Below are 12,116 nucleotides of genomic sequence, written 5' to 3'. Positions count from 1 at the left end.
GGCCTCCATCCATATAGTATACTTGTCAGTAAGGTTGTGAGAGAGCTGGCGCAAAATCCAGGGTACTCCCGAGACCGCTCGCTAAACAATCGCATTAGTGGGTCAAGAAAATGACATCGAACAAAATAAATATTTAAAAATATCCCTTTTGGTTACACTGCCTCATTTTGTTCCAACATAAAATATCCAGTATTGACTCCGCCTTGTCTTTAATCACACTGTATTTAAAATTGAAATAATAATGAGGCAGGTTCCCTGACACACACACAAACACACACTGACTCCCCACCAGCTGTGACAGATGCGCCTGTCACGGCAGAAAATGAATTCAAAATAGTTAGCAAATTAAGCAGCGAGTTAATTGTTGCTTGGCCTCTGTTTATGAAGCGCGTAAAGGCAAAGAGCCTTGCGAAGGAGAAACGCGACAGCGTGTTTTGCACGCAAATGTGTTTGTGTGTAAATGTTTGGCAGCTGGCGCTGCCACACCTGGATGGCTTGAGTTAAGCGCGAGAATACAAAAGGGGAATGCACCTAGGGTAACCTATAGGCTAAGTATACGTAAGTCGGCCTTCAGTACACTCAGGAAACACACACGGCACATGCACAAAGTGCAAGAAAAGATATCAATCATTGTTTGAACATAAAAGTGAACTAAAAAGGGTGCTGCTTGTGCAAATATCCTCCCAGGAACACATACATGACTATCCGGCTCATGTCTCTGCTGTCTATTTGTCAGTGTGTCCTATTAGGTTTCCAAACAGCTTGTAATGACTGGCAATAAACAGCAGAAGTAAGAAGTAAATCAAGCGAGAAGACGACAAAATGAGCTCTCCGGGGGGCCTGCGTGCTCCCGGTCTTCAAGACGCAACACAAAACACACACATGGAAGAAGTAATAATGCTGCATAGGTGTTAATTTATGGTTGAAATCGATTCCCTAGCAGAGTAGATACAATTACACTAAAGAGGAAGTGCATGCGGGTCATCGGATTGGTGACGGTCTCTCGTGTTCAAACCATTGAAAGACAAGAGTGAATTTTATCGCACCTAACAATGAATATATCATCAAGATGGCTAATTCTATCACAGCAAAATCTCAGATCTTATTTAATTTACAATCAGTCCTATTTCAACTTTCATCCTCTCCATCTTTCATCTAGCCCTCTGTGATCCTCCCTTCCCAGTCCCTTGTCCCTTCATCATCACTCCCTCCCTCCCTCTGGTGTCATGGCTCGCTGGCTCCAGGTGGCGAGGGAAGAAGGGAGGAAGGGATGTAGAGAAGGATGATAGATGGATAGATAGATAGATGGAGGGACGGATGAAAGACATGACAGAGGGGGAGGGCGGGCTGTCATCTGCTCCTACGTTCATACCATCACAAGACCGACGTCAACATCCCTGAGCAGGACCTAAATGTTACGATTTTATTAACTTGTTATTTGAAATGATTAACAATCATCTCAAAGATTCAGAATCATGATATTCATTTGGAAATGTGGGAGGAAGGTAGAAAAAAAAAAAACAAGCAGACATGCTACCCGCCTGTAAAAAAAAAAAAACTTGGGGAGCAATTTTTTTTTTTTAGATGTTCCCTGAGTTGAAGTCTCTTGAGACCCGCTGACATCACACATAAGACATCCTGCGCGACTTTAGCAGGAACGCTCGCGGCTTTCATGTTACATGCTAAACCTCTCAATTAATTGCCTGCCGCAGCGAGGGCAACTGGGGGTCAGTGTGTAAAATGCTTTTAATGCTTCCATCATTTAAGAAACAACAACTCATTTAAACACATCCACAGAGACAAGACATTTCCTGTGGCGTTTCAAAGTCTCTCAGACTGGACGCTTGTGCCTATGATGGGATTAGCCATGTTCCTTAAGTACCTTTTCTTCTCCCCCAGTTTATTTAAGACTTTAGTTAGCTTTGATACTTGCTGTTGAGGAACGTTGGCAAATCTCCCTATGCTTGTTGTGATATCAATTTCATGTAAGACTGGTGAGCCTAAGTGTTTTCTTAAGTACAGAGCATTAGTGAAGTCACACACCGAGAGGGGGGGAAAAAAAAGGGGGCAGATTAGTCTAAGGCTTATTAGTTCAGGTGCACCAGGGCAGAAGAAAACACCAATGTGTCTGGCTGGTAGCATAAAAACACACACACACGTGAATAAACCGTGTGCCACATTATTCACCCCCTTTCACTCTAAAAGCTTCTTACGCGCCTCATTAAGTCTTGGGTGACACAAAGTAACCAGGCCAGACCTCGCTTATCGACACACGTATACAAATATATATTGTTGAGCGTATTCAAGTGTAAGGTCACGAAGAACAAAGACGCTCCAACGCTTTTACTGCAAGCTAATAGAGCGGCTGACTGCACGTTGACTTCAAGTTTACGATTCAGAACCGGCGACCGCATATAGAAATGATCCTGCTGGGTTTATTTAAAGGCTTGCTTCCCGCATAGGGTCTCATAAATGGACTGAATGTAGTCAACAGCACACGTTAAATATGAAGCCATACTGGAAGGACGCACCCTCGAGTTACGGGTGATTAGGAAGTCATCAGTAGAATGTGATTGGGTAATGTAAGAACATTAATGGAATCCGCTAATGAAAATAGGCAAGTAAAGCTCATCCCGAGGACACATCATTAGCGAGCGCTCCCTACTGGGAAACTCTTAGATCCAGGTGAGTGGACAACCAAATACATTTGTGTGTGTCTGCGTGGGTGTGTGTATGGAGTGGGAGGGACAATGAAGCATGCAGCTGGGATTGGGAGAGTGGACGTGGAGAGAGGATTAACCGTGCCAAAATGTGCCCTGTACAATAACCCCCTCCTCCCATGTGTTGATGTTTTTAAAATTACACATTCTATATAGTATTACTGCTTGATCATGCAGTGTGATGCAAGAACTATACATAGCAAGTCATAAACTGTCAATGAGATGCTGATGGGCAAGTGAGGCAGCGGAATGCTAGCTGCCTTGCTCAGAGTGGGAGACAGAAAGGGGACAAACCTTGCCGACAGGCGGGCTCTTCTACGGGCCATCCCGATGGCAGGCGGGGTTGGGGAGAGTGGAGGAGAGAACGGGCACTGTTAGTAATACGTACCGTTAAATGTTTTGAGTGAGCGTCTGGGGACGGAAGGGAAGCGTGTAATATTTTAAGGGTGTCTCGCAAACTTCAGAAAATGACTCATTCAAATTCAACAAAGGTTGAAAATGAGCTGACAGTAAAAGGTTTTAGTCTGAAAAGAAAGCCTTATCAAAAAAAAAAGCAATGCTCATAATTAGTATGCTAATTGGTGACTTGCACTGATTAGAGGCAGCAGAAGTGGAGGGCGAACATTCAGCCCAGTATGTGGTCGCTGAGTGCGTGTTTGGAGCAGACACGGCTTCGTGTTAAGCACGTGTATTGAGAGAGCTGGTGCAAATATTAAGAGTGTCTTACACATGTTGGAGAGGTCGGGCCTCATGCTGCGGAATTCAGGGTGAGGTGATTAGTGGGACATTAGCGTGCAGGCAAGGACTCGGGCGCCTGTGTGTAAGTGTGCGGTGTGTGTGAACAAGCAGACAGTTGAAACTTTCAGTAGAGCACAGAACTCCACCTTAAAAAAAAAAAAAATCATCAATCTGCAGCTGAATGGCACAAAGTGACAATTACTGTTTTTTTTTTTTTAGTCCCGCTAACAAACAACTAAGAAACCAATGATAATAACACAACTAGCCAAGTTAAAGCAACAGAGGGTAAATCCTACAAATGCTTTAAAGATATATTAAAAATGGCATTGGGAAATATTTGAAAATAATTACCAAAAGCTTACAACTGACTCTAATCACTCATCATTGACTGACTTGCACGTGGTCACCATAAAAGAACATACAAACACTTAATCAGGGTAACTATATTTTAAAGTGACAACTAACAGCTTCTTCAGAAGCAGTAAGGGGATATGAAAAAAACACTCAAGAAAAATGGAGTTCCTCTCAATTGTCTGGAGTTAATTGTCAAGTGCATATCAAACTAGAGGTGAAGAAAAGCTTTTTATAAAGTGCTGCCTTGAGCCGCAAAAAGCTGCCGTCCGACTCAAAATAGTGCCGTGAGGGCTTCTTCTTGACAAGACACGCTGGACCTCGACTTCCTCTATCGGTCCAAACGTTGTCTCTCGTCCTCTTTATCTGACAGCGTAATTAACAGGGCCGCGGGGGGCATCATGTATTTCCCATTGAGCCGTGTGACACTCGCATTATTTGCCTTGATCTTCTCCCCCCAGTCAGTCAGAGCTGTGATAAGCACGAGTATGAGTTACAAATTTGGCTTTTTGTAAGAAGGTAAGGTCATCAGTGAGCAGCCAAAGAACAAAAAAAAAAAAAAAAAGGTAAAAAAAAAAAACCTCCCAACATCACTTGATCTTGAGGTCCCCCCCTTCCTGTCACCAAGTAAAAGCTTCCCAGAATAATCTGCCTCAATTTCATAATTACTCTACATCACACAATTAACATGTTAATTAACCTAAAACCACGTGCGGATTGATCAAATAGGAAGAAGAAGTTCCAAGAAGATAAAGAAGAGAGAAATGGATGTGCTGGAGGTTAAAATAACCAAAGAAGAGGAACATTGTGTATTACACACAAGTGGATGGGAATCACGTTGTTGTGATGTATTATGATTAGGTGTCAATGGGTGTGTGGGTGTAGCACAGGGTCTACGCTTCACGTCACATCTCCAGACATTACTGGGCGATGTCAGCATACTACGAACGAACACCCACATCTTATCCCACACACGTTTTTTCCTCCCCTCGAGAACCACTCATGAGTCCACCTCGTTAATCTCCATGACGACAGAGATGCTAAGGCAGCAGTTTTAGTTGCAAGAGGAGAGAAAGTGTCTTGGTAAGTAAGGGTGAGCTCAAAATAATAACCAAAAAAGTCGACTTCTACCCACTGAGGATGTTTTCGCTTAAATGCTAAAAGTCCTTAGATGATTCGTTTTTCGATTATTAGGTTTCTCTTTCTGCAGCGGGCGGCTATAGCTTGCTAAAATTCAACAATGCAGAAGGTTGGAGTCGACATATGCGTTGTCGACTTTTAAATACACAGAAATAAAAGCAGGGCTCCCCGAATTGAAAGTTGAAACCCAGCATGAGGTGTAGCTCATTTTGTGATTGAGTTGTTGATTGTCAGCATAAAATGCAATTTTATTGATCATTACCATTTCTTTGGATTGTTGCTTTTATTTGTTAATGGACGTCTTCTATCACTATCCAATATTAATTTTATGACAAATCTCCAAATATGAATAACATTTCAATTGTAGGTCTCGAGCAGAAAAGGGTTTGGAAAATAGCGTACACAGAATTCAAAACACTACAAGAAGCTGCGTCAAGTTTAACATTCATGCTGTCATCCGCGTTTGCGTTTGTGCGTGAGTGTTTTACACAGTGGAAACATTGCGGCAATATTACACAAACACAAGAAGGTACATGTTACATTGTCATTAGCCACTGGCATGACACACACACACGCACACACACACACACACACACACACACACACAATGGAAATAATACTCGAGGGGAGATGTGCCTGACTCACCGATCATGTGATTCGCAACATGAATCTGGATCTCTCGCTCCGTCTCAAATGTCATTTGGCACTTAATACATTGGTAGGTCTTTTTCTGCAAAGAACACACATGAAGAAATTCTCAGTTAAATAGTCAACACAGAAATCTATACTAGTCTTAAGCCGTGGTGGCCGTGTTATATTAAAGAATGTCGAGTGTGTTTCTCATTTGAACAAATTGTCATTGATTTGGAAAGATGCTAAGGCTACATGCCAGAATCCCTAACACAAATGGAATAAAGAAACCCAATGTGTACAGGAGAGAAATAAAAATGATACAAAATTGGACAAACAAATCGAGAAAGAAGCAAAGGGCCTGTTTACTCATTCACGGCACACAGCAATCACTCATGCACAAAGATAAATACACCGAGGCCCCAATACCACCGTGTCTTTGCCGTTTGCACCTTGATAGACATGCATGCGCACGTACACACACGCAAACACACCCACAGCCCATTTGGCCCTCTCTGTGCTGTCAAGCTGTGCTGAAACAAAGGTGGAGGAAAGCTAGAGAGTCCCTGAAAACCGCCTCCCACACACACACACAGGCAAAAAAAAAAAAAAACAACAACACTCAAACACAGACATGCGGCAGGTCCCAAGGAGCCTGACTGTCAATATCAAGTAGAGCACGCAGCTCCCATCATGCCACAGCACACCCCAGCCGCAGGACCCAGTGGGCAGCCCCCCCCCCCCACCCTCACTAACGAAAGCAAACTGCAGAAAACAGCAACAGTGTAACAACAGCAACACTTCAGTATTGGAAGAAGTCCCCTGACCCTTTTTTTTAATTATGGTATATTCTGAGTCCATTTGTTTCTCGCATGAATCATGATGTATCTTTCCAAAATGATAGGTGTTAGTGATGACATCTCACCTTAGGTGCAGGCGAAGCTTCCGCCTTCTTCCCCGCTGAACTCGTTTCAGGGCTGACCTCGGGGTGATCGGTCTGGACGTGACTTTCTAAATCCTCCAGGCTTTCGAACTTCACCCCGCACTCGGGACACCTGAGCCCAGACACGGGTTTCTCTCCCTGCGTGTCCCCGGGGGTGAGAGCCCCTCCTTGGTTGGGGCTCTGGCCATTAGTGCCCCTGTTGGAATTGAAGATGGCATTTTCTCAAGTCATTTTTAATCCAGAAATGCATTAAAGGGCTTAATGCAATTTTGATCTGTTTTCAGTCTACAGCAAAATAATGGATGAGAATGTGAATCTGGAAAAATTCCGACCTAGTATAAAAATGCAATTTATTGCAACCTCTTGCACGAGGAATATCAATGAGCAAAACAATAGATGCGATGCTAACTATGACATGATACCGCACGGTCGTTACCTGCTCATGCAGCTGGCACAAAGTCCATAAGGCAGGCCGTTGACATCCAACTTCACCAACTCTCCTTTGTTCTTAAACTCCTTTAGGCAGAAGGCGCACTTATACAGCTTGTGATGCTGCAACTGCCCGTTGGGGGAGGAAGAGGCCGAACCGTTCCCTGCTCCGTTCCCAGAGCCCCCTCCGGTTCCTCCCAGACTAGAACCAGTGGAGAGTTTCTGCATGTGGAAAGTGCCGTGGATCTTTAGCTCCAGGGTGGAGGTGACGGTCTGCATGCAGACGACGCAGCGGAAGCCCGTCAGGGAATTTCGGAGGTCAGGGTGCATCTGGCAGTGCTCTATAAACTCCTCCTCACTATGCAGGGGCATTTTACAGATTCGACAGGTTCCCGTGTCCAGGCTTTTACTGTGAGTCACCTGTGAAGGGAAATGTGTTAGACAGGGTGTATGGGAAAGATGTCATTTTAATAAATCACAAGGTCATAATAATGATGCTCAAGGAATTAGCATTAGATGGGGAGACATTTTTTAAAACAGACAGATGTTAGAATAAAATGGTAGATTTTGACAGGGAGCTAAATAGATGAGTGTGCTTAAGGTGTAAATCTTCCACTCAATCATTGCATATGCATACAGTCACTGGCCGAACAAGAGAGGGGTCGCCTCGCCCCCCCCTAAAAATATCCTTCGAGTCCCAGGTCAGATAATTGACGTTTGGGAATTTTCTGATATTTTGGTGAGGATTTATTACCATATTTCCATCTGTCCTCTCATAATAATAATAATAATACATTTTTGCCAGCATTTTTTTGGAAGAATTCTTTGGGTTTGTAAAAACAACAAATCAATTGTTTTGGGCCCCACTGAAATATTCTTGCCCTGACCTGAGGAAGAAAATCATAGCTCCAGCAGTGCATACAGTAAGAGGCTCTGATTGCGTAATCATACCTTGTGTTCCGTCAGGGTTAACAGGGAGGGGAATCGTTCACCACATATCGGACACATGTAGTGTTTGGCGGGGCCGCGGTGCGTCTGCGCATGCTCTCGCAGCCCGGTCTCAGAGAAGAACGTTCTGGAACAGATGTTGCACTTGTGGTTCCCCTTGATGAAGTCGGCCTTCTTTTTTCGAGAACCTGGTTATTTGGTAAACATTCACAATTGACATTGTCCTGAGAGTGTTTATCAAGGCCGCATATGATTCAAGTTGGGGAAAAAAAAAAAAAAGAACAAGCAGTTACCGGCATCATCCTCTCCCGGTCGGATGTTATGATCACGCAGCCGATGGTTCTGAAGAAGCGACTCCATGGTGTAGGCTGCTCCGCAAATGTCGCAGGCGTACATGGGTTCAGAATTGTCCAGCTCCTCCTCACCCCCGCTGGCTTCATGGTTATTGGCCGTGTCTCCCCCCACCCCGGCAACGCTGTTCTTCAACATATTCTGGAGGTCGGCCTGCTCAGCAGCCGCCACTGTCGTTCTCTCCACAGCGCCTGCGCCTCCACCGCCGGCGCTTGCTCCTCCTCTTTTGACCGACTGAGTCAGTCCATTCGGCGTGCCGTTCTGGCTACTGCTGCTCCCCGTGCCACCGCCGTTGCCGGTGATGCTGCCCCCGTCGAACATGCAGTGCTTCTCCCTGAGGTGTCGTTCCAACAGTGCGGTGGCGTGGAAGGATTTGCCGCAGAAACGACAGGTGAACTTCTTGCTGTGAGTGGTGATGTGACACTGGAGCTCCACCTCCGTTCCAAACGTCTCTCCACAGAAGATGCACTTCCTCGGTTTGAGACCTTTGAGACGCAAAACCGGATTACAGTGTGTCTGTTTTGGGGTGTACTGTGTTTTTTATCTTCTCATTAATCCATCAAAATTTATATTACTGTTCATTAAATCTTGGATAATCTTCATCTTGACGTGTTGATTTTTTTTTTTTTCATTAACCATGCAACAAGTCAGATCAAGATTTATAGTAACTCTTTTCCATTTGGACTTGTATGGTGTATTTGTGAAAGCAATACAGCTGTATAATATGTACACTGGCAGGTGTACCTGCTCCGAGGCCTCCGGGGAGGCCCGGCCTCTGGCCCACGTGGTTATGCTTAACATGAATCTGAAGTTCTGTCTCCTTCCTGAAGTCCCAAGCGCAGGCTGTGCAGCGAAAAAGCTTCTTTTCATTGCTGTGCTTCACTGCTAAATGAACCTAAACAACAAATAGAAAGCCAGTATGTTACACCGCTACTTATTCCGGGTTAAAAAAAAAAATGTTGCTCACTCACCTGTATCGAAACCTTGGAATCAAAGACCTCCTGGCAGAGTGTACAATGGTACAGCACAAAAGTGTGCATGTCCAGCAGGTGCTTCTGCAGATCATCCACCGAGGAGAACTGCTTGTTACAGCTCTCGCACATGTACTGAGTCGACGTGGTCATGTAGTGCACAGTCAGGTGTTGCAGCAAGGCCTCCTGGGATTCAAAGTCCTCTTTGTTACACTGCGGGCACGACTGGCGCCGCAGTAGCATCTCCAAATGCGACTTCAGGTGTGCCTGGAAGCCTTCAAAGCTGGCAAATCGCATATCACACTGGTTGCATGGGTAGTCCCCGTTGCTCCCGATGGAAGGCGTGGAGTCCCCTCCCACTCTGTGGCGCTTCGGGGAGGAGATCTCCACATCAGAGGAGGAGGGGCTTAAGTCAGCCACTTTTGCCTGTCTCTTGTTGTTAGCTAATGGAATGTTCTTATGGTTCTCCTTTATGTGCTTGGTGAGCTTGAGGAGAGAACCGAAGATTGGAGAATTGGTGCAATACGGGCAAGAGTAAACCTGTGCATGGAAAATAAGCTTTTAATGTCCTCGGAGAGGAAATGCAGCCAGTATTGCCAGCTCACATATATTATTCAGGTTGAAATATTTTATTATCCTCAAAAGGGAGATTAAGATGATAAATCAACAGTTAGAGTGCATTCGGTGGCCTCATGAAAGCATTTTATCGCAACATACTCCAAGTAATTGTTCATTAAAAAAAAATACTGTGCACAATTTTGACTTCATCCCCCACTTATTTACCTCCATGAATGATTGGGACGCGGACTGTAGCACAGGCGACTCCAATTTGGCCACCGCTCCAGCAGAGGCTGCTCCGCCCGCCACCGCCGAGGTGCAGTGAGTCTGCTGAATGTGTTCAGTCAACGAAGACTCCGTCAGGAATCCCATGGAGCACTGGTTGCAAAAGAAGGCATGGTTCCCCTCTATGGTGGAGTCACAAATTGTTATTGTTACTTAAATATAAGTAGGGAGTGTATTATTTGATGTATACATAATTAACGAACATTTCATTTAAAAAAAAAAGTCATATGGCTGTCAGCGTATGATTTCATTTCTCTTACCTAATGTGGTGGACCCCGCCATAATCCCGCCAGGCAGACAGTGTGACACTCGAATGTGTTCTTGCAATGAGTTAATGTCACCAAACATGTCAGGGCAGTAGTTACAATGAAACGCTGTCACATTGGTAAACTGCAGAATGGGAAAAGCCGCTGCCGCCGGGCTGGCGGTTCCTCCGCTGGAACGGTGGGCTTTACGCACATGCTCGTTGAGGTTGTAGAGCGTGGGCAGCGTGTCCAGGCAAAGCTGACACGTATGTGTCTGCTGTGGTTTGTCGGCGTGGATGGTTTTTAAATGGATCTCCAACACTGCCAGGCTATTGAAGTCTCTCTTTGAGCAGTAAGGGCAAGAATATGTCACTTTAGCCCAGTTTCCTCCTCCACCTTGAACAGTTAGAAAAAAATACAACTCAATTAGCATGTCAAAGCAGTATGAGGACCTCAAGACGTACCTCCACCTGGATGGACTAAGCTTATCCCCATCTCTTCTCCACTGTCGTTGCCTCTTCTGCGGCCTCGTTCACTCCCCTGGCTGGGCTTCAAGGTGGAGTCAGGGGTGGATCCTCTCTCCAGACTGGCACTGGAATCTGGAGTAGCCGAACTCATTGACGCAACGCTCCCCAGTGGGGGGTCAGGACTGGCAGCACTGTGATTGGAAGAGTCAGGCTGGCGGTGGCTGTCTAGGTGGCAGTAGACATCTTCAACTGAGGGGAATTGTTCCAAACAAACAGGACATCTGCAGATAAAACAAAGAAAAGAAAACAAACTCACGTTAAAATTCTTTCTATTGCTTGTCCAAAGTGTAAAGGAATTCTCTCTTGTACTTGTGTTTGCGGTTTGCGTGCTGCGCGTCAATATGAGTGAGGAGCGAAGCCTCGTCCAGGAAGATCTCCGGGCAGTGGATGCACTGCAAGTCGGCTCGGTCGGACAGCTGGGGGTGCCTGGTCAGGACGTGTTTCTCAAGCTCATCCGTTTGGTTGAACGTCTCCTCGCAGTAATCGCACATGTACAGGTCCTCCTCCAGGTCGACCTCTCCTCCAGCTACCTTTTTGCCTCCGTCCTTCTCGCTTCTCAGCGCAAGGTGTTCTCTGTTCTTGCGGTGTGCCTGCGAGTGGAAGAAGGCAGACAAAAGTTTTCAAAAGATGATCTTAGCAAATCGTGTTTTGCATGACTGTATTATATCTTATACCTGCATGTGGCTCTGCAATGATGACGTGGAGGAGAAGCCTCGTTTGCACACACTGCACTTAAACGGTTTGCTGGAGCTAAATGTCACAAATTACACTCAGGTCACATCTGCCAAACTTGTGATCAATTATAAATTTAAGAAACAGTAAACATCTAAAATACGAAATATAGGAGACATTTTTTTACCTGTGTGTTTTGAGATGAATCTTTAAATGGTCAGAGCGGGAAAAAGCGGCTTCGCACTCTTGGCAACTATACTTTTTATCTCCTGCGTCAGTTGACAGATTGAGAGGGGACAATTAGGACATGCCATAATAAATAAATAAATAAATATTGGGTAAAATATCAACTCTTGTAAAAGCTCAAATTCTGAGGTGTTATCTAAGTGCACAAGTCAAAATCACTGTGACGTTTCAAACATCACTTGCCCTAAAAAATCAACTAGAGTGGCGCAGATGGAACATTATTGATGAGAAGAGCGTAGAGAGTCGAACAGGTCATCCATCTACTTCGGTCATAATTATTTTTTTCCGAAATGAATTTCCTTTGAAGGACTTTATTGGTGTTTGAAGTGCTCATTCTGCTTTTTAGAAAATTCCACAGAGAT

At 44.9% G+C, this 12,116-nt stretch overlaps 1 protein-coding gene across 1 annotated transcript in view; it reads right to left on the bottom strand.

Moving 5' to 3' along the window:
• znf423 (zinc finger protein 423) overlaps window positions 1-12,116 on the bottom strand; it is an 84,691-nt gene that overhangs the window by 32,414 nt on the left and 40,161 nt on the right. Inside the window, exons 6-18 of the mRNA XM_085915161.1 lie at window positions 11,696-11,777; window positions 11,511-11,586; window positions 11,146-11,426; window positions 10,774-11,057; window positions 10,325-10,705; window positions 10,005-10,186; window positions 9,222-9,761; window positions 8,995-9,145; window positions 8,193-8,735; window positions 7,903-8,087; window positions 6,959-7,371; window positions 6,505-6,718; window positions 5,595-5,679 (exon numbers count right to left, since the gene is read on the bottom strand). Of these exons, the coding sequence (XP_085771287.1) occupies window positions 5,595-5,679; window positions 6,505-6,718; window positions 6,959-7,371; window positions 7,903-8,087; window positions 8,193-8,735; window positions 8,995-9,145; window positions 9,222-9,761; window positions 10,005-10,186; window positions 10,325-10,705; window positions 10,774-11,057; window positions 11,146-11,426; window positions 11,511-11,586; window positions 11,696-11,777 (3,417 nt within the window). The remainder of the gene's footprint in view (window positions 1-5,594; window positions 5,680-6,504; window positions 6,719-6,958; window positions 7,372-7,902; window positions 8,088-8,192; window positions 8,736-8,994; window positions 9,146-9,221; window positions 9,762-10,004; window positions 10,187-10,324; window positions 10,706-10,773; window positions 11,058-11,145; window positions 11,427-11,510; window positions 11,587-11,695; window positions 11,778-12,116) is intronic.

Source organism: Syngnathus leptorhynchus, chromosome 6 (assembly GCF_054491065.1).
Source record: "Syngnathus leptorhynchus isolate UIUO chromosome 6, UIUO_Slep, whole genome shotgun sequence".
In the NCBI taxonomy this organism is placed as follows: Eukaryota; Metazoa; Chordata; class Actinopteri; order Syngnathiformes; family Syngnathidae; genus Syngnathus; species Syngnathus leptorhynchus.
This window is presented reverse-complemented; position numbering and strand designations above follow the sequence as displayed.